The 27,859-nt window shown below is 40.8% G+C and overlaps 5 protein-coding genes and 1 long non-coding RNA gene across 12 annotated transcripts in view; 3 read left to right on the top strand and 3 right to left on the bottom strand.

Annotated features, from left to right (window-relative positions):
• The window catches only part of herc2 (HECT and RLD domain containing E3 ubiquitin protein ligase 2), a 47,014-nt gene extending 40,563 nt beyond the window's left edge, over nucleotides 1-6,451 (bottom strand). For 3 of the 4 annotated variants that reach the window (XM_040129411.1, XM_040129414.1, XM_040129415.1), the window contains exons 1-6: nucleotides 6,342-6,451; nucleotides 5,221-5,329; nucleotides 3,709-3,802; nucleotides 3,381-3,509; nucleotides 1,209-1,431; nucleotides 155-255 (exon numbers count right to left, since the gene is read on the bottom strand). In XM_040129411.1, coding sequence (XP_039985345.1) covers nucleotides 155-255; nucleotides 1,209-1,431; nucleotides 3,381-3,509; nucleotides 3,709-3,802; nucleotides 5,221-5,292 — 619 coding nt within the window. In that variant the 5' untranslated portion in view covers nucleotides 5,293-5,329; nucleotides 6,342-6,451. The remainder of the gene's footprint in view (nucleotides 1-154; nucleotides 256-1,208; nucleotides 1,432-3,380; nucleotides 3,510-3,708; nucleotides 3,803-5,220; nucleotides 5,330-6,341) is intronic. The other variant, XM_040129412.1, reaches the window with a different exon arrangement.
• A 2,703-nt stretch (nucleotides 6,452-9,154) lies between these two features.
• On the top strand, nucleotides 9,155-13,869 carry nipa1 (NIPA magnesium transporter 1). 2 transcript variants are annotated; one of them, XM_040129140.1, is made up of 6 exons: nucleotides 9,155-9,363; nucleotides 9,518-9,565; nucleotides 9,730-9,820; nucleotides 11,266-11,426; nucleotides 11,653-11,919; nucleotides 12,019-13,869. In XM_040129140.1, exons 1-6 carry the CDS (start codon nucleotides 9,231-9,233, stop codon nucleotides 12,159-12,161), a joined length of 843 nt encoding a protein of 280 aa, XP_039985074.1. In that variant the 5' UTR covers nucleotides 9,155-9,230; the 3' UTR covers nucleotides 12,162-13,869. The 2 variants fall into 2 exon arrangements, with proteins under 2 accessions (XP_039985074.1, XP_039985073.1); XM_040129139.1 differs by having other exon boundaries at nucleotides 11,653-13,868.
• On the bottom strand, nucleotides 12,011-14,569 carry LOC120791040. Its single transcript, XR_005707599.1, has 3 exons — nucleotides 14,509-14,569; nucleotides 13,965-14,065; nucleotides 12,011-12,114 (listed from the first exon to the last, which is right to left on the bottom strand). It is a non-coding gene; the product is annotated as an uncharacterized LOC120791040 (long non-coding RNA).
• Nucleotides 13,979-17,910, top strand: nipa2 (NIPA magnesium transporter 2). Of its 2 annotated transcripts, none has more exons than XM_040129138.1 (6): nucleotides 13,979-14,210; nucleotides 14,859-15,089; nucleotides 15,497-15,553; nucleotides 16,062-16,152; nucleotides 16,279-16,439; nucleotides 16,755-17,910. In XM_040129138.1, exons 2-6 carry the CDS (start codon nucleotides 14,951-14,953, stop codon nucleotides 17,411-17,413), a joined length of 1,107 nt encoding a protein of 368 aa, XP_039985072.1. In that variant the 5' UTR covers nucleotides 13,979-14,210; nucleotides 14,859-14,950; the 3' UTR covers nucleotides 17,414-17,910. The 2 variants fall into 2 exon arrangements, with proteins under 2 accessions (XP_039985072.1, XP_039985071.1); XM_040129137.1 differs by lacking the exon at nucleotides 13,979-14,210 and adding an exon at nucleotides 14,544-14,753.
• The window catches only part of cyfip1 (cytoplasmic FMR1 interacting protein 1), a 33,351-nt gene continuing 23,356 nt past the window's right edge, over nucleotides 17,865-27,859 (bottom strand). The window contains exons 23-31 of one of the 2 annotated variants that reach the window (XM_040129135.1): nucleotides 27,450-27,537; nucleotides 22,897-23,040; nucleotides 22,534-22,624; nucleotides 21,639-21,769; nucleotides 21,445-21,517; nucleotides 20,084-20,178; nucleotides 19,758-19,996; nucleotides 19,515-19,662; nucleotides 17,865-18,503 (exon numbers count right to left, since the gene is read on the bottom strand). In XM_040129135.1, the coding sequence (XP_039985069.1) occupies nucleotides 18,339-18,503; nucleotides 19,515-19,662; nucleotides 19,758-19,996; nucleotides 20,084-20,178; nucleotides 21,445-21,517; nucleotides 21,639-21,769; nucleotides 22,534-22,624; nucleotides 22,897-23,040; nucleotides 27,450-27,537 (1,174 nt within the window). In that variant the 3' untranslated portion in view covers nucleotides 17,865-18,338. The remainder of the gene's footprint in view (nucleotides 18,504-19,514; nucleotides 19,663-19,757; nucleotides 19,997-20,083; nucleotides 20,179-21,444; nucleotides 21,518-21,638; nucleotides 21,770-22,533; nucleotides 22,625-22,896; nucleotides 23,041-27,449; nucleotides 27,538-27,859) is intronic. The other variant, XM_040129136.1, reaches the window with a different exon arrangement.
• On the top strand, nucleotides 26,254-26,889 carry LOC120791039 (fibronectin type III domain-containing protein 9). The gene has a single exon (XM_040129141.1). The coding sequence runs from the start codon at nucleotides 26,254-26,256 to the stop codon at nucleotides 26,887-26,889; it is 636 nt and encodes a 211-aa protein (XP_039985075.1).

Here is a 27,859-nt window from a genome sequence, read left to right as displayed (position 1 = left end):
CTATGTTAGGTTGTTTACTATGAGCAGCATGTAAAATGGTGCAACACATTCATCAACAGCTGTTAAGCAAAGCTCCATTATCATGACAGCAGCTATCATCACTAGTTCCAGGGGACAAAACGTCTTCAGTGTCAGTATCCTGGGACATTCTTACCTGACCTCCAGGCCCGACGCAGGAAAGCAAAGGCAAAAGAAAGAGCTGCCCTGGAGCCTACTCTGGCCAAACCTTCAACGCCTTTGCTGACTGGGCGAGGGCTGAAAAAACAAAACCAACACAACACAGGGTTCAGCTCAAACTGTATATCGACTCTTCAGTGACATTCAACTTAAAGTATATCAAATATGGGGAGATCATAGCCACCTCTCTGGGTAAAAGAGCAAATTTTCAGTATCTCGGGCATACATAGCTTAATAATTATAGTAAACAGTAACCATTAATGCCTGGGGAGCAACTGAAGAGATTCTGTAATCTGATAAATCAGCAGGAAAACCTTAAGGACAGATTTTCAAACATACAGAGAACTAGCTAAAACATATGTGAACAACATGCATACTGGATTTGGCTTAAGAGGCCTACAAAAGGAAAACACAGGCGTTCATACACTAAGCTGTAGGGTTTTGACTTTCTTTGTAACCGTTTTCGCTGAATCAATGCATGTACAAAACTTTGTTCAGCAGTTTTCCTAAATTACAATACTATACACTCCCAGCATTTATGCTGGTGGTGTAGTTTAGTTTTGACAAGAGCTTTTAAGTTACCATTCTGTACAATTTCACTCACTCCTCTAACATAACCTGACTCTACCCCTCCACATAGGAAGCACCAGCACATTTATTTGGTTTGTGTGTCTTAGTTTGTAGTTATTTGTCACGGTCTGAGTAGAGCTCAATGAATTCATTCAACATAACTGGTCAGTGAACACAAGATCTTTGAGGGATCATTCTCCATGTATTCTCTAAAGCAGCTTATCATGTGCAGGGTCATGTGGGGCTAGGGGCCAATCCCAGCAAACAAGAGAGTGAGAAGCTGGGTTCACCCCAGACAGATCATCAGTCATATGACTAACCACATGCATACTCACATTCATACCTACAGGCAATAAAATCTCTGGTTAATCTAACATTGGACCTGCCTGCTGCGAAGTGACAGCACTAACCACTGATCCAACATGCCAGCGACCTATAATCTCTAGCTAAATTATTTTCACCTTTTATTGTCAGCAGCAGGCAGTGGTGGGCTAGGGGGCGTCTTCCAGCGGACCTTGTACTTCTCCTCCATCATGCTGTGGCTGAGAGAGATGAGGTAGCGCTCCAGGATGACCAGGCGCTGGCGCAGGCGTTGAGCAGACAGAGTGCTTTTGGCCATCTGAGCCGAGAGTTTCTGCTGATCATCAACCAGGACCATCAGACAGTCCTTCAGCTCAATCTCATCTAGACACACAGGGAATGGGCCATGAAAAAAATATATAATGGAATTTGCTCTTCACCCAAAATTACTTCTCACAGGAAAATGTGAACGTTGATTTAATGATTTAATATTATAAACATATATAAGTTTTCCAATCTCTGTCATTTTCTTTATGACCAGACACACCAAATGCATTTTCAATCTATTATTAAGCTGGCTATTTTCCGTTAAGCTTTTTCTTCTGCAATTTGAAACTAATTTCTGGCAGCAAGATTTATTTTAAAATATATGTAAAAGCTTATGTGCAGTATATGCAATATATATTGTAACCGTTCACCAGAAATTTCACACTAAGGCTTTCAGCATGGGAAAAAAAAAAAAAAAAAAAATCACGACATTTTGTGTAACCTAAATGAAACAATGTCCACTGTGCTATACAAAAATATTTCATACAAACAACAAAAAACATTTTGAAATGTCAAGGAATTTAACAAATGTAATTATAATATAAAGCAAACGTTACACTGTCTGATTCTTTTTTGTTCAAAAAAAGAATCAGACAGTGAAACAATTTTTTTCCATTCAGTAAACATACTGCTGTAATTTAATAATTTAAGATGCAATGTGGTTTTAAAATTTTTATATTTCACTCTAACGTTTACACAATGAGGTACCATATGTATAGAAGGTTCCAATAAAAAAAGAGCAACAACTGTGTTTCAAGAAAGGATCCTGTGACACTTAAAAGTATTATTTGTGGCCTTCACTGTTTAACGAAAAAAAAAAAAAAAATTAACACACTGCATTCAAAATTTTTCCCCACTGGCTTTTATCACAATCAGTCCTTTTTCTGATCTGGTTCTAGAAAAAATACTTTATGATGTGTCCACAGAGCAGCACTGCAGAGAAGACAAGATGGGCCAAAATAGCAGGTCTGAAATCCACTTAAGCTTTATGTAAGCCATGCTGGCCTGAGGTTGTATTAGCCACACAACAGTCAGCTGTGCTTGGCTGTCAGGAAAGATATGTATCCCAGTCAGACAAAGTCTCTTACTATTTATTATACATTACCATGGCTACAAAGTAACTTAGGCTAAAGAAACATCAAATCAGAGGGGTTGATAAATTCAGAGGGTTTCATTTAGCATGCAAAAGAGATTTAAAAAGAGGAAATACACTGCTAGCAATCAGAGCAAATCTGTCCTGTGTCCGTGCACCATCCTGATTTCAAAACAATGGCTTGGGTCTGGGCTGTAACTGCTGAGATCAACATGTTCCAGATATCTGACCGCTCAATGGAAAAGCAGGAAGTGTGCTGTTTGAACTTTAAGCATCAATGACTTGTTCATGTAGCGATCCAGTTACACTCACTATACAATCAGACCAGTGTGATTTCCTGGCTGTCAATAAAATAAGAGAGAAGCAGCCAAGCAGCTATTAGCAAAGCCTAAATTCACGAGTCATGTAGGGCACCCCCCCCCACAAAAAAAAAAAAAACCTACCACCAACCCCCTATGCAATGCTTATCTCCCACCACCACAACACTGTCACACCCAGTCCCGCTAGTAAACACAGCTTGGGTGAGAGACACTACCCCGTGCTGGGCCACTTTATAACACCCACCAAGATTACACTGCGGAGGGGTAAAAATAACCACTCAGACCTGCAGACTGCAAGTTGTCATTTCAGAGTTTCCTCACCTCACGTGCCAGCAAAACATGTGTAAATCAGCAGGGCCTGACAGACGTGACACCGATAAACAGAGAGGGGGACCATGTGTCGAAATGGTCAGTATCCATGTATCTAGTCAACATTAAGGTGTTGTGAAACCATGTGGTGCCAGCATGGTATTAATTACCCTGCTTGGAAACAGAAAGGCATAAAATAACAAGACCTACAACAGGAGAACATGGACGCATCGTAGTTGGCCGCAACAGGAAAGATTTTAACCTGGCCGAGGTAGCAGTCTCACCTGGTTGCCGGCCCCAATCCCAGGTCTCAATGATGGAGTTATGTACGGATGTTGACGTTTCCTCCTCTTCTTTCTTTTCTTTATCATTGGGTTCATCCTTCTTCTGAGTTCCAAAGCAGTCGCAATCTTCTAAAACAGTTAAAAAAAATTGACATTAACCCTTATTTCCATCAGCAAGGTTAAAATACCACCCCTGTCCCTGGTTGAAAAATAATCCTTAGACGGCGTGTATAAATTTACCGTGTTATCATAAACAGATTTCCAGCAACATGTAAATCTGTCAGAAACATGGAGGGTAAATGAATGCTGTAATCTCACAGGGACATACCTGGGTGAGCTGATTCTTCTCCACTGAATGTTATCTCCTCATCTTTTACCATTTCATTCCACATCTCACTCAGCCCCTCTGGAGAGAATGCCCGCTGCCAAAGGAAGTAAGACACTGAAAATCAACCCACACTTACCAACTTTAAAATGTTCAATTAACATTCACATCCTCATGTATGTTTGCTTTATAAATTCCGCATATGTATGTCACAGACACGTTACTATCACATTATGATGGCATTATAGTCTAACTGCAGCTAAAATAGATCAAATGTGCCCAGTGATTATTCCTTAAAATCAATCCATTTAATGTGTGTTATTTGTCTATATTTCATTCCTCTTTCAATTTTTAAACATTCGCAGCAAACAAGTTCTTTCATCGGTTTGACATGTGGAAGAAAAACTGTTATGCAGTCTTTATAACCCAGCTGAGAAAATTAACACTAACAAACTAATACCAGATATAGTGAACAACAAGAGTACAAAACAGTGGAGTCATCTCAATGTTCCAACTGATTTAAGGATACATCTGCAGTAAAAAAAATCTGTGTCATCACCTTGGTGTTAGAACATTCACCTATAGCTTTGCTTTACTAAGAAATACACAGAAGTGGAAAGCCAGCTCTCGCGTTCAAGGATCTTATATCTTAAATGTCAAAAACATGTTAGCTCACCAGTGACACCAGACCAGACACACAACACTAAGGCTGCCTTCACTCTCTGCCTGCACTGCAGAGAACTCTAGCAATGGGAAAACATGACACCCTTCCTTAATTCTAGTCCTCATTTGGTAGTGCAAACCAATTTTCCAGTTAAGGGTCAGTACAGACAGGCTGCAATTTGTGGAGGTGAGAGCAGACAGCTCGCTGCACAGCGTATTTTGTATTATGAGACAGTCAATTCAGTCTCTTGTCTCCCAATCTCCTCTAAATTCATCATTATTACTAACAACCTCAGAAAATTACTACAAACAATGTTGTTTTCACAACATAGATCTTTATAAAAAAAAAAAAAACATTCTTCACTTACTTACTGTGTAATTATAGGCTACATCTCTTTTCACATGTACAAGAACAACACATTAAAAACAACAATAATCTGTGCAAGAGGCTTGATACAGCTTGCAGGCCAGTGGTTGCAGATATGTCTCAAGTGATCAGTTGTGTCAGTTTATTACAACAAACATAGCCCCTATAGTTCACCTCTCTGTTTGATTCCTACCATGTAAATGTAGCAGAACCTTGGATGTTTATGCTAACTAGTTCTGATATAGAAGCACATGTGACTCATGTAGGAAGCACTGACTTTCGAGCATCATAGATAAAATGTTTTGGAAAAAAGGGTAAGACAAACATTCATGATCAGTAATAAAAGGTTTAGAGGTTTTGAACCCAACATAACACAACACAGTACAACTGACATCAGTTGAGGAAAACAAAATTTCATGCTGACCTCTTAATCTGAAAAATCACTAATTTCAGTATGATTCCCTTCTTTAATTGGGTACATGTACCTGTAAGTCTATCTTCAGCCATTTGTCATGAAATCTCAGCTGAGCATCGAGAGTAAAAGATGGAGAAGGCATCTTCCCCTCTCCTCTCCTGGCTGCAAACGCAGCCAACCTATAAGATAAAGAGATGAAAAGCTGTGTTATAAAACAAATTCACTATGTCACTGTTAGATGACAATAAGCTAGTAATGACGGATATTGCAAAGTGCTTGTGAATCGATGAGGGTTGAGCCTCTTGCCCGTGACATAATAATAAAGTGAATATGGCAACATGCTCCTTTCCAAGCCTGTTTCCAGTTACCTCTGAATTAAATAAAAATGAAGTTTGACCGTATATGTTTTAAGACAAAAACTCCCATTAATATTTAACCAACCAATATTATCACCTAGATGTAAACAAAACGGAAAACCAGAAAAAAATTTCTAAACATAGAAATAAATCTTTTCACACTTCAATGATAGGTCTTTCAACACACAAGCTAACATTACACAGCAACTAGGTTGCATGTGATTTTTTTTTTTTTTTATCATGAATGTTTCTGTTTAAGGATCGTTACACAAAATTCTACCATAGCTAAACCTTTTCAGTTATATATGTGAATATGCCTGTGATTTATAACTTAATAGAAAAAAACATCACTTTGACATGTTAGTTGTACCTTGCGTTAGTTTCATTTTGATAATTAACACTAGGGTTTAAGGCCAAAGATATATCCATAACTATAACGTTACATGAGACGTTGGAAGAAAAACGAGAATATCATAGCATTAAAGGCTAGCAAGGGCACATTCTCTGTTAACCTTCATACCGTGGTTTTAGCCTGGTAATCACATATACTAACACACACAACTGTAGCGGGTAATAACACACAGATACAGAATCATTAGGCTCATAATGCAACGCCTAATGCTAGGTAACGTTCACATTAGCTTGGTGGCTAAGGCTAAAGACTTAGCTTGCTAGACAGCTAATATTAACACAACGTTAGCTAGCTACACCAGCTCTCGTCATCCAGGCGGCGATGCACAAGCTTAAGTGACATGACACTGAACCGAATGAGATGCAATGTTTCATAGAGTTCAGAAACACAACGGGTAACATGTCAAGTTAGACAACAAACTACCTGCGGTCTCTTCTCAAACTATTCTCGTCCCCTCAGCTGCTTTGCTGCATTAACAAGACGTTCATAATGGACTTGAGTGACAGGTCGCAGACTGGGGCACGAGGCATGGAAACAAATTACGTAGTCCTAACTGGGTGATTCAATGCCTTTTATCACTACCACAACAGCCCGCTAAGGCGGGGTCTCTGATGTGCGGTGGTCCGTTGGCCACAGATTCTGATCCGCCCACTCGTACTGGCCGTTGTCCTAAAATGTGCGCTTCTTTTGGATTCGAGGCGGGACATAGGAGGGGCGGGGTTGGCCTGGAATGAACGCAAACCGTCCGCTAGGGGGCGCTGTGTTCCAATGAAAGGGTTGAGGGGATTTATTTCACAGATGATTTGGTTAGCTGCTGAGTTATTATACATATTTTAATGCAGATTTGTATGTTTATTACATTATAGACGTCCTTGAGCATTTGGTGTCTTGCTCGAAGGTATTCCAGCAGCAAGTACAACAAAATGATTCATGAGGCAGACAGCTCTTGTTCCAGTATATAGGTGCCTCTCCTTTTTACATTTACACAGTGGAACACAGTAGCTCCAGCAGATATTATGTTGATGTAGTCCTCTTGAAATGGACTTAAGATGTTATTTCATTGTTCAGGATGAACCTACAGGGAATTTTGCAACAAGAGGCAATAGTACATTAATAAACACAAACATCAAAAACTCCTACGGAGCCTTTCCCCTTCCCCACATGGCCAACCCTGACCACCTTACTGTTACGCTAATAGCTGCATTCAGACCCACGGTGAAACAAGAACACACAGTTCTAAAGGAATTTAGAGTTCGGCTTACAGCATGGTGTGGGAGCTACAATCTTGCCTTCGATGTCAATAAAACCAAGGAGATGTTAACTGACTTCGGGAGGGCCTACTTGCAACATCAGCCTCCGCTGAACATTAATGGCAGTATTGTGGAGGGGGTCGGCAGCACAAAGTTCCCGGGGGTGTTCCTGGCCGAAAACCTGACCCAATCAGTCAACACCACGGCCATTGTTAAGACGGTCCAACAGCTGCTCCACCCACTCTGAAGACTAAAGAGAGCAAGTCTGCCCATCCCGGCCCTCATCACCTTTTATAGGGGCACCATCGAAAGTATTCTGACCCACTGTTGAACCTTCTGACTCGGTAACTGCAAAATGACTGAACATGATAGTGAAGCCAGCGGGGAAGATCATTGGCTCCCCTCTCCCCTCCCTGCTGGAGACTTACCACCAACGCTGCATTGGCAGAGTCTCTAGCATCCCCAAAACCCCCATCACCCATCCTACAGGCTATTTTCCCTCCTGCGATCTGAGCATCAAAACCCAAACAGGAATTATGGAAAACAGCTGCTTCCCCCAGGGTGGTCAGAACCATGAACATATTGTGGCCCCCGCAAGCACGCCCACTCCCCCCACTTACCCTGTAACACCCAAGCACTGGTCAATTTAACACTTTAACTCTGAACTCTTAAAATTTGTGGCCTTATACTGGTCCTAAATGTATTTCAAAATGCAGTTTTAGCACCTTATGAATTTACTTATTAATACATTGTATCATGTCTCAGTATTGGCCTCTGTGAGACTGGACAACTTGAACACTGGATATTTTACTGGATATTTTATTCTGATGCTTACTCATATTTATTGTACCTCAATTGCTGCTGACTGTTTTCACACTGAGTGTGCCCTCTACTAAAACTTTTTATTATATAGATATAATTCTACACATATTGTCTATTTTTCTTTTTGTAACTTTATTTCCATTAACACACATCAACAGGCAATTAACATTACAAAACAAAATCACCTTGAGGCTGGGCTTCACTTGACAAACAGGGACATATAGATGAAATATCACCATGCGGGAGTGGAGTGCACACATCTACCTATATATACACCTACAAAACGTACACATCGAAACAATAAGGTACGAGATTCCTAACTGAGGTAGACAATAACCGATGTCCATCTCCTTATAAAAACAGGCAGTTTTAGTTGTAGCTGGGCAAACGTGTTCTATTGAGTAAACATTCTTGACTTTTTGTAACCATTGAACAATCGTGGGCCTCATCCATTTAATCGTAATTATTTTTCTTGCAAACACAAACAAAGGGTTTCGGTGGAATTATTTTTAAGGACCATTGCCGTCAGGGGGGTCCTACAGAACCCCATTTTAACCTCCCAATCCAATTCCATCCTCAGCTGGCCTCCTAATCCGCTGTGACATCTCGAACATTTGTTTTCCAAGGCCTCATCGTCCACAATTGTATTCAGCTCCACTTCCCATTGTCCTTTGATATGTAGAGTGTTCTCCTACCTGTATAGCATTACCCTTTTGTAAATATGGGTATATTTGCTTTTTTTTTGTTGAAGCATGGTGTTCAAACATATGTATAACATGGATCTCTACATTGGTTGGTTCTCTTTTAACATTTTGCATATTTTTGTTTTGCATTGCTCTGGACTGGGAGGGTCAACATCTCGTTTGTACGTACGCAAGTACACTAAATGACTAATAAAGGGAGCTTGAATCTTGAGTTTTCTATGAATTGTAATAATCTGGGAGGGGTTTTTTTTCCGAGAGTGTGAAATTTTAGAGCTAAAGAACACATGCTCCTTGTGTCAAAGCCAATGTCGGTGCACGGTGGAGGGCAACTGTTTCCAGCATGTAGGATGGAAACGTGTGTGACGGTCACTTAACGATCTGAAGGGGCAGAAACGCTGGGACGGTGCAGGAGGGTGCCCGGGGGGGACGGCGCATGCGCACCCACTCATTTCCAACTCAACCCACCACAGTAGGACGGTCGTCGACGTCCAGTGACTCCGCAGTCAAGCGAAACCAAATGAAAAACAGAAGCAGTAATGGCTTTTGACTCGGAACCAAGTGGCCGCTCTCCTGCAGTTGCCGGAATACTAATAGCTGTAATATCCAGTTTCATCAATGGGTCGACATTTGTGCTTCAGAAAAAGGGAATATTACGCTCCCGCGACAGAGGTAGACTCAAACAGCCGAAAAGCAGACGAACATAACCGTGTCTCGAAGAGTACCCGCACGGGTAGAGGCGGGGAAGCCATGCAATGATACCATGACGTTGAGTTGAAGCCTCGCAGGCCGCACAAACTAAACCTCTTCACCGTATTTTCTCTAGGAGGCTCGTACCTCAGAGATGTGGTGTGGTGGAGTGGCACGATGTCCAGTGAGTATAGCGCCACCTGCCGCCTCTGGATGCACAGTTCATTTAGAAACCCCATTCTGAGATTTGTGCTGTGTCCCTTACTCCTCCTCATAAAATACTCTTTTCCATGAACGTTTAAGGCCAGATGTTCTGACACACCTATTTTTTTAAATGAACTTCACTAGTGATTATTGGCCAAATCGGGAATTTCCTGGCGTACAATGTGGCCCCTGCTGTGATAGTTACACCACTAGGAGCCCTTGGAGTGTTATTTGGGTAAGTCCAAGGCAGAATTGCATTCTTACTTTGAGATACAGCAACATTCTGTAGCTACACTCATTTCCTCTCTACTTTACATGTGCTTAAGCCTTACACAGAGCATACAAAGTTCACTTAACATCTGGTAAAGGTCATGCGGGTGGTGTTTTTGTCAACTAAGAAGGAATAGGAAATGCCAGTGGCATTTGCCCTCATCTCAGAGTCTTAGCAGACAGTTGCTGACTGTGCAGGACTCCCACCTCAGCTGCTGTAAAGTTGTGTAAGGCTGCAACGTAGGGTTATGTTCATCATCCGTTAGTGCATCTTAACTCCCGAGGGCCCGAGGGGACACATTCATATTGCTTGTTTTTATCCAACCAACGATCCAAAACTCCAAAGACAGTCAAGTTATTAATATATATGACAAAGAAAAGCATCAAATCCTCAGATTGGAGCAGCTTGAACCAGCAAATATTTGGCATTTTTACTTGGAAAATGACTAACAATTATTTGATGAGCAAAATAGTTGCAAATTGCAAATAGTTGCAATTAGATAACTATTTGCAATTTGACTCATTGATTAGTCAACTGTTTCAAGTCAATTCAAAAGTATTGATTAGTTTTGAATCTTATTTTCCGTATTTTTTAATATTACACAATATCAGCATGGATAGTCTTAAAAAGCACTGAATTTAGTTTCCTCAAAAAAGGCCTTAGAAGGCATTAAAACAACCTTTAATTTACAAAAGTCTTATATATTATTAATATATTAATATTAATATTTTCTCTTGCCTCTGTAGGCAGTAATGTTAGTTATAAAATGTTTGCATGGGATTGCGGGCTGTCAGGAGACATTATACATCTATAAGCTAAAAGTGGGATAGTTTGGACAGCGGACTGTACATACGGGACGCTGTTCGGTTCTTTTTTGTGGAGTTACAGTTTCCGCCATCAAACTTGCAGCAAACGCTGTCACTACTGCTAGCTGCAGGAACCTGGAGGCTCACAGTCTCATAATGGACAAGTGATGATTTTAGCAAAAACTTTCATGAATTTAACTTTTTTTTTTTTTTTTTTTAAATTGGGAAATCCATCCCCTTTCTACCACTTACTCCAGTCCAGGTCACATTAATTATAGTATATGGTTTGGAATTATTCTTATATACACTTTGGAAGTACTGACTAAAATGTCAATAAATTCAATTAATTTTTTTTCTTTACTGTCATACCCATCAAAGAATGACAGAAAATCAGTAGGGATAATAAGTTTTACATTTATTTAATAATTACATGCATTTATTGACATTTTTGTCAATAAATGACAAAAATGTCCATTTTTATTTCAGGTTGCATAAATCATTCTGTTATTGCAAGCCATCATAAAGTGCACTGTGTAAACACCTTAAGGGTTCTATGAATTTCTTTGTGTATACGTGACAAGATTCTGTGTTTGCGTGATGCAGGGCTGTGCTGGCTTCTTGGATCCTGGAGGAGCATTTAAATATCCTGGGGAAGCTCGGCTGTGTATTATGTTGCTGTGGCTCTGTTGTGCTTATCATTCATGCCCCTAAAGCAGAGGCTGTAACGTCGAGACTGGAGCTAGAGGAGAGGCTGTCAGACCCAGGTGACAATTAAATTCAAGTTGGTTTGTTTTTTGCCTTGAATTTACTCAAGTAATTGACAAACGTGTCCTCCAGCGTTACTAAAGATGAGGTGCCGCTTAGAAGTGAAAGTAGGCCAGTAGAGTGCCAATTAGTATCGACTTCTTCATTTAAATTCAAACTAAACATGTTTTCTGAATAATGCCATTACATATGAAGACAACTAAAATGTACTTTGTCGTCCTGCAGTGTTTGTAGTGTATGCCCTCCTTGTGGTCCTTATTCTGATCACTCTAATCGTGTGGATTGCTCCAGCTCACGGCACATCAAACATCATGGTGTATGTTGCCATATGTTCCCTCTTGGGAAGCTTCACTGTTCCAAGCAGCAAAGGACTCGGCCTGGTAGCCCAAGACGTCTTTGGTGAAGGGCCCTCGAGCAGCAGAGCTCTGGCTCTCCTCGTGTGCTTGCTGGGGACGTTGGCAGTCAGCATCCTCATACAGTTCTTCTTCATCAGTAAGGCCTTGGAGTGTTTCAGCTCCAGCATGTTTGAAGCCATATACTATGTGGCGTTCACATCCAGCGTGATTCTCGCTTCTGCTCTTCTCTTCAAAGAGTGGACTGCACTAACTTTGACTGACAGCCTTGCCATGCTTTGTGGTCTAACAACAGTGTGTGTGGGGGTCGGTTTACTCCGCATTTCCCAGGAGGCTGTGATTATTTGGAAGAAGAAGGAGGCGTGGGAAAAGACAGACTGATTGAGATGTTTTCATATTCACACGACTTTTGTGCCATACTGCATTTCTTATTAACATAGTCTATACTTTTGTACCATGCTAACTCCAGTTTCAGTGACCAAAACTACAGTATACTGTATTCATAACTAGTTTCACTTAACATTATACTTGAATCTCCTTGCAGTTTCTAATGAAGCAGTTCTTAGTTACTGTGTAATCCACAAATATCACAAACAGTTAAACCCATTCATTTTTCTCTTGCTAATCATTCCTGCTGTAACTTAATTATTACAAATGCAACTCTCATGCTTTCAACAGCAAACTCAAACATGGACCGGGTGACTAACAGTTACATTGTCAACTTTGTGTTTTTACCCATTCCAAATGGTTACATAGAGACTTACAAAAAAATCCCAAAGCTACAAATAATTCTGTTTTCTTTCATGAATGTGAATGAATGAATCCCCTCAAGGCTTTAAGAGGTCCCTTAAATGTTCTCCCTTTCTCCCCAAGCCGAACTGTCTCAGTGTAGAATCACCTACACTTTTACTAATTCAGTGTGCCTGCGAATTATTCAATGAAATTTCAGAAGCAGTCTCTTTAGTGCAGGAGTTGTATAGAAGATGAGTATCAGCAATGACTGAGTGTTTGGTCTGATGGATGGATTTATAAAGCTGATATAACAAATATAAACTATTCTTCTGTGGCCACTTGTTTTGTTTTGTCATGATATTAAGTGTTGCTATGTGATATACATGTTTGGATTAGACATTATTTGGATTATGGATTATTTATATATATCATACATATGTTTACACTAAATTCTACTACTGTATGTGTCAGAGGTGGCTTAATGGTGATGCCTAAACTTGAAACTGGCGTGCTGGCATTAGCAACATTTGTCCTACTGAGGAGTCAGTGAGCAACACACTATCCTTACAAGCTCTATGGGTCTAGTCTTTGTTAAGTTATTCGGTTAATATGCTTGATTTCAAAAGAATAACACTAAATCAAACTAGTTACATGTCAGCGTCACCTGTAAGATATCTTGGCTTTTTCCAGCCTCATACAACTTGTGCCTTGAATCTTTAATACACTGTCAGGTTTCTGGGGTAAGAAACAGACACAAATAACTCTCCCACCATTCCTCTCTAAAGATGTTGACGATTAGGGCTGCAACTTTTTTTATTGTAAGTAAATTGATCAATCATTTTGGCTATAAATTGAATGTCCACTGTTATTTCGCAGAGCCCAAATTGACATCTTCAAATGAGTCGTTTTATCAGACCAACAGCCCACAACCAATATATATTTGATTTACTATCATAGAGGAACATAAGAAAATCTTCACTTTGGAAAAGCTGAGATCCGAGAATGTTTGACATTTTTTGCTTGAAAAAAATAATTGTAACGATCAGTCGATTATCAAAATATATTAGTTACCAATTAATTTCCTGTCAAATAAATAATCAATTAACTGGCTGATCTTTTTTTTCAGATTAAATTATTCCAGTTTCTTCCAATGATACCTGCTGAATTGAAACTGTTAGATTATAAAACAGATTTACAATAAGTGAATAAATGTTTCCTCCAATTTATTTAGTAAAACTTTTGACACATATCATTAAACTAATACTGATTTAAATTCCCACATATGTTGGTTGTCATGATGCTGTAGTCCCTATTATTAGCAATGTGTATTAAAACAAGTTTTGTTTTTGTTATAACTAATCATGTATAATGACTCCAATAAAAATATCTTGATAAATCCTACTACGTTTGGACTTTGAATCTTAGAGTTTAGAGACATTATCTCTGTGGTACCTGACTTCAGCCTGCGGAGGGCACACGGTTCAGTGACCACATGTCCAGTGACAAGCAGAAGAAGAGCCTCGCAGTGCGGCAGTCGTCAAGCGGTGTCGGTGCTGGCGGAGTGTGGAGAGAGAGAGAGAGAGAGAGAGAGAACTATGTGATGGTTAGCCACAGAGCCAGCAAAGCGGGCTAGCTGTTAGCCGACCTCTGGCAGCCTCCACTCTCTTCTTGCCGGGGAAACCAGCCACCTTTGCACAGGTACTGCACTCTCATTTCGACTTCTCAAACCTAACGGGCAACTCATACTCAGATTCCTGGTGAACGCTAACTGACTTCGCTAGCCAACCAGCTAGCCCACATCGCGGATGTACGCTAACGTGGCTAACGAGGGACATATTGGCACTTAAATACTTGGAAAACGATGTAAATATAACGCAGCGGTGGTGCCGCCCCTGCTGCTGTCGAAGTAGTTCCCAGAATAGCCTGGTAATGGTCAAACCAACCCTGTGAATATGCGTCCGCACGCTAGCTAGTTAACGAGCTGCACCTAGCGTACCTGAGCTAGCATTAACCTCAGCGGTGTGTCACTTCCTGGGTTCCTGTGGCTTGAAATGAGAAGATTCACAATGCAGGCTTTTGCGCACAACACGCTTGAAAACAGCTTGGCTACTCAGCAGTCCCCCCTGTGTGTTTGTATGGGACCAGCTGATCGTAACACTGAGATATGTGCGGTTACTCTGGTGGATTCTTCCAACACATTAAATTACGGTCTTCCCGTTTGTAATATCGCCTGTGGAAACGGTAGGTCATGACTGCTGTAATGACGATGATGATGTTAATGATCTCGCTTTGTTTCTCACAGCAGCTTGTTAATGCATTGTTGTCTTCTATGTGCTCCGCTTTCAGGTGTCCGGGCTGGCCAGAACTGTACTTTTGGTCAGCATCTCTACTGCTTGGCCGTAAATGTGACAGACCACATCAACACATCCAGCCTCACTATGGGTCAGGACAGGGGGAAGTATGATTTCTACATCGGGCTGGGGTTGGCCATCAGCTCCAGCATCTTCATCGGGGGCAGTTTTATCCTTAAGAAGAAAGGACTTCTGAGGCTGGCGAGGAAGGGATCGATGCGGGCAGGTATGGACCTTTTGTGTCTACTGCACATCACAGCTAACACCAGGGAACAAATTGTCCAACTTTGTCAGCTTAGTTCAGGCACTCCCTGATGTAGTTGTGAAACACTGAAATACAGCTAAGAAGTCAAACCGGTGAGGTAAGCAATCAACATACCTGACAGCTCTGTCCATGTCTTTGCCCGGTACTGCTCACTCTGTAGGGTGTGTGTGTGTGTGTGTGTGTGTGTGCCAACATAGCTCTCTTAACACCTAGTAATCATTAACGTTATTATTTCACCTGACCTTCAACTCAAATCCAATGTGAATGCCTGACTTGTATTTACAATTAAGTAATTAAGGTCTTGCTTACATTCAAGTGTTATTTAAATGAATGGAATCACATGTTCTGACTTTCTTTTCCCACTTCAGGCCAGGGGGGTCATGCATATCTGAAAGAATGGCTATGGTGGGCCGGTTTATTATCAAGTAAGTGATGAGACTCGGCAGTTAAAAATGTAATTAGATACAAGCCCATTTAGCATGGATCGAGTGGTTCACAAGTTAAATCATGTGTTAATGTCAAGATTTAAAGTTGATTGGAATCATGTTTAAGACTTATAGGTAACATGTAACTGTTGTTTATTCGGGATCGTTTAAGTTACCGTGTCAGTGTGTAGTAGCAGTAACTGTCACTGAAATGCTGTCCAAACAAGCCTGCCTAACCCAAGATGTCTAAAATACATTTTCAATCAACTTTAACCCAGTCATAGGCTAGACTGCTACTTCCTACAAATGACCAAACCACTGCTTACATGCAGAGCTATCTTTGTACTTAATGTTGTTGCAACACACATACTTAATAATGTATGTGTGTTGCACACTTACATCATGTGTGTACAGTACAGTAAACCCCAGACAGTATTTCAGTATCTGCCTTCATTCTAATATAATTAGCCGTTTCATATTTAACGTGATGTGTCTTAATCCTTTGCAGTGGGGGCTGGTGAAGCAGCCAACTTCGCAGCATATGCCTTTGCTCCTGCGACCCTGGTCACCCCACTGGGAGCCCTCAGTGTGCTTGTGAGGTACAGAAAATCCACTTCATGAATTGTGGACAGTTAAAGCTTGTCTGAATAGGCTTTTCCCTTTATGTTTGTAAATGGATTTGTGGAGTGGAGTCACTGTGACTAACCGCAAATATCACATTGCAGTGCGGTGCTGTCATCGTACTTCCTGACAGAGCGGCTAAACCTGCACGGGAAGCTCGGCTGCCTGCTCAGCATCCTGGGCTCCACCACCATGGTGATACATGCGCCGCAAGAGGAAGAGATCAGCAGCCTCGAGCACATGGCCAGGAAGCTGGTTGACCCAGGTACGGAACAAAATGTGCCTCAGAGATCCTGTCCAAAAGTGTTTTCCTGTACCAAGATTTACGTCTTACCCACACTTCAACGTAACAATATTAAAAGACTGAAGCAAAATACAGGAAAACATAGCAAAGCCAGTATTTTATTTTCTCAAGTAAAATAGTTGTTTGGGGTATATGCTTTGTTACCCATATCAATACCCCATTTTCCTCTCAAAATTTTCTTTGATCCAAGACTAAAGATTACCGCTTTTTCAATATTTTATTTATTTTAATTCACATTCAATCCAATTTATCATCCCCTTCCTTCCTTTTTCCCAGGGTTTTTTGTCTTTGCCACTCTAGTCATCATTGTGGCCGTCATCTTCATATTTGTGGTGGGTCCCCGCCACGGTCAGACAAATATCCTTGTGTACATCACCATCTGCTCAGTAATCGGGGCACTATCAGTGTCCTGTGTCAAAGGACTGGGCATTGCCATAAAGGAAGCAATCGCCGGGAAAAATGTTGTGAGAAAGCCGCTGGCGTGGTTCTTGCTTCTGGGTCTGGTGGCCTGTGTGAGCACGCAGATCAACTACTTGAACAAGGCCTTGGACATATTCAACACCTCCCTGGTGACGCCCATCTATTACGTGTTCTTTACCACGTCTGTGCTCACCTGTTCCGCCATTCTCTTCAAAGAGTGGGAGCACATGGGCACAGACGACGTGATTGGCACCCTCAGTGGCTTCTTCACAATCATCGTGGGCATCTTCCTGCTCCACGCCTTCAAAGACATTAGCGTTAGCTTGGCTACTCTCGCTGTGTCCATGAGGAAGGAAGAACGGGCCTTTCCGGCAGCCAACGGCATGGCTTCCCACAGCACGTATGAACTGCTGCATAATGAGTCCACTGAGGACATGGAGGACAGAGAAATGGGCTTGCCTTTTGATAGCATCTCTAGAAGAAACGGGGCAATGACTTCCTCGTTGGATCATTAAAGAACTTTTTTCCAGCCCCCCCCCCCTACTGACTGACCAACCATGGCATTGTGTATGAGAACAATAAGACAATCACCTGTATCGGAAAAGTGACTTGGACAGACCAGTGGATTGTATTTAATGTTTTAATTTGCCTTACTTTTCTCAGAATATGACCTGTCATATTCAGTTATTTAAAACTTAATTTCATTCCTCTGTAGCGCTGTAAATGAGTTTTTTAAGAAATGTTTTGTTATATGTACATGCATATTCATGCACTGACTTTATATAAATCAAAGATAAAAGTTTTAAAATATCTTCTATATAAGGTCCTGCTGACAATGACTACATTTAAAAAGGACATTCACTATGATTTTAGTTTTCGTGACCTTTGAAAGTAACCAGTTTTTGTTGGGAGTCATTCTGAACTTTTTTTGTAGTTCACATGAAAAGCTCTTGAGATGAACCAACAGATTTGTTACATATTTATTGAATTAAAATGATTAAAACATTTGAAACACAAGGCACCATGAATAAATGCGTGATGAGTATGAGCTTTGTTACTTTTCAGCATGCATGTTCAACAGTATAGAAAATACAAATTTACTTTCACCTCCATTTAAAATAGGTTATTGTTCACCCTTAATAATCCACCACCGCAAACCCTTAAATATTCATTTGATAAAACTAATTTCCCTTCCCTGATCTACATCTTTCTGCAAGTATAAAACAAAGAGTCGTTCATCCATAAAATGGGAAATATCTATCATTTCTGATAAGGCACAAGTGAATACAAAAAATGTGGCCCAACTTCCTTTATATTTAATGGTCTTTTGCTACTAAAGGCCTAAAGTAAATGAGGAGGAATAATTGTGAATAGTCTGGTAATGCTGACAGTGTTTGGAACTTCATGCTGGTCCAGAGTAGTGGCAGTGGCGGCAGCACCTCAGCTGCTGGCAAGTGACTGGTGTATCGGTGGTTGGAAGCAGCGGACGTGTTCAACCGGCATGTTCTCTCCGTCTCCAGACTTCAGGTACTTGTTCAGGATGGCAAATATCTCATTGTTGAGGACTTGAAACTTTCGGATTCTGTCCACCATTTTCTTCAGAGGCTGAATGGAAGCAGAAAATAAAAATGTGTGTGCATCTTTTGATTAGAGAAAATGATTTTTCCACTCATTCGATCTTTCTGTAATGTTTTGGGAAATCAATTTTCTACACAAAGTTTTCTCTGGGGGGCTGGTCAAGGCTCTATGCTTTGTATTCTGGGCCTCGAAGCAATATTTCAACTATTTGAAAAATACGCTTATTCACTTTCTTGCCTAGAGTTCGATGGTGAGAATGATACACTCATGTCTATCTGAATATGAAGCTACGACCAACAGCCACTTGAATTAGATTAGCATAAAACGAGGAAGCTGAGGGAAACTTCTAACCTGGCTCTATGTGTAACAAAATCTGCCTACCAGCAGATATAAAACCCACTAATTAACACATTTGCTTGTGGTTTTTACAATGGAGTTATGCTTGACTATTTCCTGGCTTCATATTAAGTGTTCAAACATTATCATCTATCTCATGGCAAGAAAGCGAATAAGGTTATTTCACAAAATGTTGAAATCCCTTTATCTATTTTACCTTTGGGTTTCCTTTATGTTCAGTTGATGGCAGGTTTTCACGGTAACTTTCAATGAGCTATTTAGTTTGACATTCCTGCCAACATACTTGATATTATGGGATATATTACTCTAGTTGCACTTTGCAAAGGGACAAAGTCAAAGAGTTTTTGCCACGTCAAAGATCATGGTAAACTGAAGCATACAGCCACTCGTTCACAGCAAGGACACCTGGTCAGCCACACAGTAAAAAGAAAAACCTCTGGTAAGTCTCTTCTGAGAATAAATCATTCTACAAATGAAGTACTTGTTTATGAGAATCAAATCAGTGAACTAGTATGGTTGAATATTAACATTATGGAATGGGAAAGCTGAAATGATAACCGAAGCACCACATTAAGTGTTTCAATTTGCTGTCCCCAAATGTTAGGATAAAATACCAAAAAAAAAATTTCAGAGTTGTCGTTGTATATGACAGTATCACTAATCCTCATTTCTCCAACTTACCACGCTCTTGATGATCTCATCCTTGCCGTCGTGTTTCTGCACCTTGAGAAGGTGGTAGCTGAAGTCGAGGATGTCAAAGCGTCTCTGCTGTCCTAGCAGGGCAATGATCATGCAGCCTGCCCAGTGGAGGCCGTCTCCGAAGCACTGCCTGAAAAACAGGAATGGGGTGTTAATGAAGATGCAATGCTTTAAATCACATGTGGCCCAAGGGTGTGGTACAGATGTGTGCACTGCTGCACTCACTCCACTGTGAATTCATGGGCTCCAACAGGGATGCAGTACACAAACTGCATGGCACTCCAGAGACGGTGGAACTCCACACACTCGTCCACGTGCATCACTCCGTTGCTGGGCAGAGGTCCGCGCCAGATGGGGTCATCCAGGAAGCCTCGCACTCGTGTGAGGATGACTTCAAACATGGACAAACCGCAGCACAGCCTCTCTTTGGTCAGAAGGTCGCCCTCGCGAGCAATGGCTATTTGCTGAAAGAGATGCGAAACAGGAGACATGTCGTAGGTTTCATATCACAACAAAACCGATCAGCATCTCAGGCAGCGAACTGGCTGTACCTGTGGGGTGCCAAGGCGCTCTATCAGTGGAACCATATGCAGTGCTGTGTATTTGGCTTCCAGGCGCTTCATCTTGGCATCCAGGCGCTCCCCCTCTGCACAGTGAGGTAAGGCACAACAGATACGTGAGGCTTTTCAATTTTTTTTTTTTTTTTTTTTAAATTGTCAACAAATCCCACGAAAAGACCAAAACCAACGTTGAACTGAACCTACTAACAGTTATTATCTGGGTATCCAAAGCCTGATATATATCTTATTCCTCTGTGCCACTGAGCTCCAATGTTGTCCCAAAAAGTATTAAAAACACAAATGAACAACACGGAGTGACATTTTCCTTCATTACAATGAACACACACTTTAGTTTATTTTGACCCAATCACACATACACCATCCTGCTGCTGTAAATATAAACTACAGCACCAAATGTGTATTAATCCGCAGCTGAAGATAGTCCCCTACTAGCCCCCTGTGTGCTAAAAACTACAGTGCTCACTTGTTTTAGGAAATTATTTAGCCTTTTCTAAAAAATAAAAGTAGCCTATATATTGTGACCCCCCCCCCCCATTTTTTTTAATTAACATCTTCATTAGGAAGCAATGGGCTTAGGCCTGAGTGCTACAGACAGGGAAAGGAAGTCAGAGAGTGCTATGTGATGGACTAACACATTGCTGATTTTGGACTATGTCTGAAATCACTTCATTCACTCATTTGCTACTCCTTTTACAATAGTAATCAGTAAATTGACATTTCAGACACTTCTGAATCAGCGTCATTTTGGGAAGGAAAAAAAAAAAAAAAAAAAAAAAAATCGATCAGAGCTGCTTGTCAGATGGTCAAACAGCTTCAAACCCCCCCCCAAACATTCCCGACACTGAAACAGAGAGGGCCCCTGTCCCACAATTTCTGGGACTTTCCAAAACCGACAATAAGACATTCACACCAACTTCATGCAGTGACTGGCCAGCTGTGCAGAGGTGACAAAGTAAGCAGGGTTCCAACTTCTCTCTCAAGCTCTTTTTTCCATCTCCGTCACTGTGGATGTGTATATACAGCTACAGCACCATAGATGCCTTGCAGTAAAGACACTGAAAGTCCTACTTTAACTTCTTATTTTCTTCACGTCTTTTCTACTTTAACTTCTTATGTGCTCCACTACCTCCATATTTAAACTATTATCACCCCTGCTGCTTCTTCACTCGGCCTTCGAGTGTAGCCATTCAGAGCAGGTATTAACAGTTTTGCTTTCTGACGGACAACACTTCGTACAAACTACTTCAGTTACACCAGCCTTATTCTTGAACTCAAATGATCCAGAAAGACTTTTCCACTTGTAGATAAAATATGTTCTTTCTTGTATTTACCTTTAACATGGACTCTGGGGAGAATGTTTTGGAAAGGTGCAGCATGCAGCAAATCACAAACTTCTTCTTGCGACTGGAAGGAAGATACAACTCAAGTCAAAACACTGGCATGTACACATAAGGGTGTCAAAACACACCTGAATTGCATTCTAACCTAGCAAAAAAAAATTTCCTGATCATATTGTGATCCGTACCAGACTCTGCTCACTCAGCAGACAGAACAGGATGGCGTTGCCCACTTCTCTCAAGTTCTGGAAACACACCGTCTTGAGCTCAGCGTACTCAACAATGTCCTTCAGCTGGTGGTGAAAGAATTCCAGGATACCTGAAAAGGAATACAGACGTATTATCTCATCTCCCACCTTATTACATATCTACCACACAGAGTTACATAGTCTTCAAACCATCCACCACAGCAGAAGGTACAAAGTATTCAATAATAAGCACTCCAGCGGTGCAAATGTCTGGCAGCATGGCTAATTTTCTCAGATATGTCAAGCATAGAGGTCTCTGAAATGAGGGTACTTAGTGTGATTTCTTCCCCACTCTGTTCTGCTGCTTTCCCCCACTGCACTGTATAGCTACAAAGGGAGAAAGCAGTTTGAACTAAACAAGTATAAACCCTGGTATTCTTTCTATTACTTCATGAAGATTTGATCCACAGTTATTTGCTAAAGCGGTGTGTGTAAGTAGTTTCCCTCACATTTGAAAGCTTCACTTAAAGCTGTAAAATAGCTCGTTGTTGGTAGCTGCACAGCTTGGTTCTTTCGACTAGAGTGGATCAATTCACTCAAGGTGAGTGACCAATTCTTTTTCAGATAAAGACTCTGGATTTATTGATAAATAGTAGATTCCAGTGGGATAAGAAAACTAACAAGCAATGTCACCATTAAAGGCATGGCTAGGTTAGGCATTTTCATTTTATCATTCTACTGCAGTTAACAGAGATGTGTAAGGATCATTCATAACAACTGAGATTAAAATTAATGGTCATTCAATAAATGCAATTGTGTGTATAGCAATAAACTAACAATAATTTAAAAAAAAAAAAACAACCTTACAATAAGTTGAGGCTACATTTTCACCTACCTGGAGAGCCATATTCATGGCGCGGAAGTCGGCAGATCTTGGGCATCACCTCCATCAGGGTCTTCACATACTGCATTATGGTGCCCTGGAGCTATACAAGAACAGGAGAGTATTAAGATTAAGCATATATAGTCAAATAATTCAGTCAAGAGGAAATGATGAAGAATAGACACATAAACTATCTGAACAAACAATGACTCCCTTTTGTACTGTGATTTGGCATCAATTACATTCACAACTATAAAAGACAGCATCCTCTTTTGACCCCTACCCGAAGTGACATCCTCTGTTCTGTAAGAGCACAAAGTTCCAGCAAGGACATTATGCCTGCCACGCACTGTTACTGCTTACTGCCCTACTCACCAGACTTTTGACAACCTTCAGCAGTTCCTCCATCACCACAGCGATGCCCTGGTATCCCAGTAGTCTACACATGACCTTGATGTGCGGGGGACCCAGAAAGTTCCTGTAGGAGCTGAATATGCTGCTGTATGCCAGATTCAAGGTCTACATTGAGAGGAAAGACAGGTGACGACAAGAAAAGTTCAGTTCAGAGCTCAAACACTTGAATAAACATTGTATTGTATGGAGGTGAGCATGAATACTTGAATGATGAATGGTAATTTCTCTATGAAAGCCATCACTCATTAGTACCCTCTCAATCATTAACAAATGGGTACTGAAGGTAAATTGGGCTCCTGTGGGTGCATTAGTGTCTACAGCAAAGGTTTGTCACAGTGAACACTTTGAACATATTAATAGCCAAGGGCACATTAACAGTTTATGTTTGGGATATTAAAACAAAAAAATATTTTAAAAAAAAGCCAACAACAAAGAAAAACAAACAAACGAACGAACAAACATATAGCCAAATGCCTATTAGCGCCCCCTACGGGCTACAATTTAAATGAAACCTCAGACTGCATTAAGTATTTGGAACAGAATGTACAACGTCCTGTCAATTTTAAGATTCTTACCACTAGTGGATCTGAAAACATAAAAATTGTCAAACAACCACAGGACATTTACAGCCACACTAGCTGCCCTTTGAGGCTATACTTAGGTACAGCCAGCTTTGAGCTAAATGCTAATGTCAGAATGCTAGCATGCTTCGGTGTATATGTACAGACGTTTACATATTGATGTTTTTTAGGTGATATTAACCATGTTCATCTTCTTAGTGTAGCATGTTAGCATGCTAACATTTTCTAATTACTAAACTCAAAGTACAGCAGAGGCTAAGAGTGAAATCTCTAGGCTGACTGTCAGGCTAGAGGAAAAGTCGGGGGATTACCTAAATCAGTAGGATTCATTATCTTGGGAACATGAATGTCTGTACAACATTTTCTACCAATCAATCCAAAAGTTTTTGAGACATTTCAAAAAAACAAAAAACAAACACGCTGATAAAACTGATGGTGTCATAGGATCACCAAAATCAGTTGGATTATTTCTCTGGGGATCATGCATGCCTGTATAAAATTTTGTGTCAATCCATTGAATAGTTGTCGACTTATCTCAGTCTGTATCAAAGTGGCTGACCGAGTGGCAGCCAATGCCCTCCTTGGAGCCACACTGCTAACATGGCTAGAAGATGGTTTATCAATACTAGCAATCTTCCTAGTAGATTATGAGACATCTTGTGTGCATATTTTGCAATTTTGGCCCGAGGGTGGCACTAGATGAGAAACTCATTAAGTTTTAAAAATGCAAAGGCCGAATTTAGCAGAAATCTGCCCATGGGAGTTTGATATTTTTGTAAAAGGTGGAAATACTTTATGTACTTGATGGAAACACCAGTGTCAGGGATCACTGGCAGCATTAGGAATCATCCTCTGGGCCCATGAATATCCACTGTAAATTTCACCACAATCTGGCCAGCAGCTGTTGAGAGGCTTTGTTCTGGACCAAACAGTTGGACAGATGGATCCACCTACTGAACAGCATTTTAGCCCTCTCTCCCGACTTCCCCCCCAAGAACCCGCCACTAGATTTTCCAAATACCATGGCATGGACCAAAGTGCTGGTCAAAGGGGAATTAATGATTAATATTTCTACAGTTTCACTAGATAAATCAGAAAGGAAAAAATGTGAGAAAAAAACAGAAAACAATATCAGATTAGCCAAATTTAAATAATAATTTAAAAAAAAACAAAAAAAACAAACTGTAAATATAATGACCCTTTTCTAACATCACCCGCAAGAGATTTCAGTTCTCTCTCTCCCCTGTCAGCAGAGAGTTGAAGCTAGTGCTCTAATCCAGCAGCACTACCACTAGTGTGGCAGCAGCGGAGATGAGGACAACAATCTCTGATCCACTCCTGAGGCTGAAAACCTATACGGCAGCATCCAGCGTCACAGCTCTTGATACAGTGACAGTGGAATAGATGCTAATATTACTGAACAGCAAGAGCACAGGATAATCTGAACCAGTACCTCAGGCAATCTGGTATGTTCTGCACATGCTAGTACCGTTTTCCCAGTAAGTCTTTCCTCCTTTCATACTTTGAATGAATGACGACTAATGATTCTCTTAACATGGCTCTTTACCATGTAGACAAGTATGTTTTGTTACAATGGGTTACAGCTAATGCACCACAAAAAAAAAATACTCAAATTCTAAAAGATGAAAAACATGTATTTTAAAACTGAATGTAAAACTACTATTCTTGTTAGATTATATGTGTCTGAGAATGTTACTGCTTTCGTATTTTCCATTTTATATTTAGAAATTCCCTTTGAAAAAAAAGGAGTAATGAGCAAAAATAACATACAGCAAGTAGGCTGGCACCCCACCCACTCAGCACTAGTTTAAATGGTAGTGGGTTACATGAACAGTTAGTAGCACTGCATTTGATACCATGTAAATTAAAAATTATTAAACATTGAAGATCTAATTTGGGCTTTTCTATGAATTGTACTTCTGTTTCCTTTCCATTTTAGGCAAATTTAACAACTGAAAGGCGTATTTTGCACTACCTGACATCAGTTTTCTGCCCAGACCATACTATTATTTTGTATTCTATATGAAAAAGAGCTAGGTTTCAATAAATATAACAAATAATACCTAAATCAAAGCTTAAACCATAGGTCATACCATTGTTTTAGATCTGCCCAAGGTTGGCAGATCACCTGTTCTGTAACAGTTGAGTAGCAGCATAGATGAGCCTCTTCACATATCATTTTGGATTATGTAATTTGATTTAGGTGTGGGATAAGTGGGTGAACATTCATTAACATTTTTTATTAATTATGTTTAACAGTATGCACTTTGAGCGGGATGAATAGGAAGAAAGTACTCGCATGTTTTATTGAACCTGTTTTTATATGTGCTTTGGCCATAGGGGAGTCAGGATTCTTATATTTTTGGCTTTACAACGGAAAAGGTGGTGTAATCCAAGTGGTAAACAGGCTGTAATCACACCAAACAGGCACCACCAACACCAACAAACCTGCTATTTTTAGGATGATTTTAATGACTGCTGGTTAGTGGTGGAGGCTCAGTATGTGAGCCGCTAAAGTGGAAAGAAGCACAAACATCAAAAATGGCTGTGACAAAAATTGGATCTTTTTATCATCTGAATTTCTTCCTTTCAGTGTCTCACTCTGTGTTTATGTCATCTCTCTATTCCAGTTTGGTTTTATATTGTGAGCATACAAAGGCTGTAATAACTGAGGAAAGGCTTTGCTCATACAAACTTCACTCTACAAGGCCTCCTCATGGGGATTGCAGTCTACAACATCTCCGCCACCTCAGCCAGGGTAAGCTGGCCATCATCCCCCGGCTGCCTGGACACCTTCTACAGCGTCATGTACGACCCCAACTGGAACAGCTTGCTCATGGGCTACAAGCGCAAGAGTTTCATGCATGAGGAGCGCATCCCCGTCAGTCAGACCAGCACACACCTGGCCAACCTCCTCCCCCAGACCGCCTACTTCTTGTGTGTGACGTGTCAGGCTGCCAATCCGGTGCGGGACCAGTGCCAGGTGTTCAGCACTCTAAGTGATAACAGCGAAGGTCGCGACGGAGGGGGCTGGGAGCTCGCCATGATTGTCTGGCTGACCTGCTGCATCTTGCTCCTGGTCATCGCCGGCATCCTGTTGTGGGGATGTCTTCACACCATCTGCTCCCTCCCGAGCCCGGCTGCAGACGGCTGCCCAGTTGTGACCAACTCACACCTCCAAGACGTGTCTGGATCTGGACGCCTCTACACTCCCCGGAGCAACGAGGACAGCACCAAACATGCCACCATCATGAAACCCCCCCCCCTCTCACCGCAGACCACTGGCCACATAATTACCCAAGACCATGAGCTGAGGACGCTCGCTAAGCTGTCTGGCAGCAAGCCTGCATGAATCATCTGGATTGAGGTCATCACAGCATTGTTCTGCCCAGACTGAATTGTCACTGAGTATTTTCATATGCTGATGAAATCGTATTTGGGTTTAGGGGAAATAAAAACGTTTTTACAGGAACCATTTAAAATTAATTATTACTGCACCACTCCTAACTTTTCAATGATAAATGTTTTGCAAACACATTAATCATTTGTCCTGTCTATAAAATTAGTTCCACTGAATGTTTCCCTCGTATATAACAAGAAGCTCATGAGGGACTTTTGATCTCAGTTTTTTTAAATATACATGTACATTTTTTTTTCCATTTATTTTGAATGTTTAAAGAGATTCCACAGTTTCCCATAATTACTCTATGTTTTTCCTCTTATATTCTATAGATGTATCTTACTAACATGTAGTGAATGTTTGACTTCAGCATGTGGACTTAGGAGAAGTCCGTCAACTCAGGCCAGAAATCAACAAATACAAAAAAAAAGAAAAAAAAAAGAAAAAAAATCCTCCATTCATGGAATCCAAGAACATATCTGTGGTTGATGATAAAAGAAAAATGTCCTGACCTTTGATCCGTACAGATACTGCGGCTGAGCGTTGGGGGGCTTGTCCCTCTGGAACTCTTGAGAGAAGGGCAGGATGGTGCGGACAAACCTGAACACACAGATGGAGAAACATGTATCTCTAGGATAAAATGAAAAAAAACAAACAAACAAACAAAAAAAACAACCCACACGCTCTTGTATGGGTTCTTTTCTCAGTCCTCCTGAAGATAGCCTTGCAGCAGTATTATGTCAGAGAAACAGCTTTATCATCTGAGATATTAGTACAGAAATAAGATATGGATAAACCAAACATGAACCATTAAACATTTGTGGCTTATACAACACCCAATCAAGTTCAAAATGTGTGTATATTTGCAAACCATATGGAGGTTGTTACTGCTTATTTTAAAGACCTCTGCTGAGAATGGATT

Source organism: Xiphias gladius, chromosome 6, assembly GCF_016859285.1.
Source record: "Xiphias gladius isolate SHS-SW01 ecotype Sanya breed wild chromosome 6, ASM1685928v1, whole genome shotgun sequence".
Lineage (NCBI taxonomy): Eukaryota > Metazoa > Chordata > Actinopteri > Istiophoriformes > Xiphiidae > Xiphias > Xiphias gladius.
Note: the sequence above shows the minus strand (reverse complement) of the source record. Positions and strands in the feature narration are given on the sequence as shown.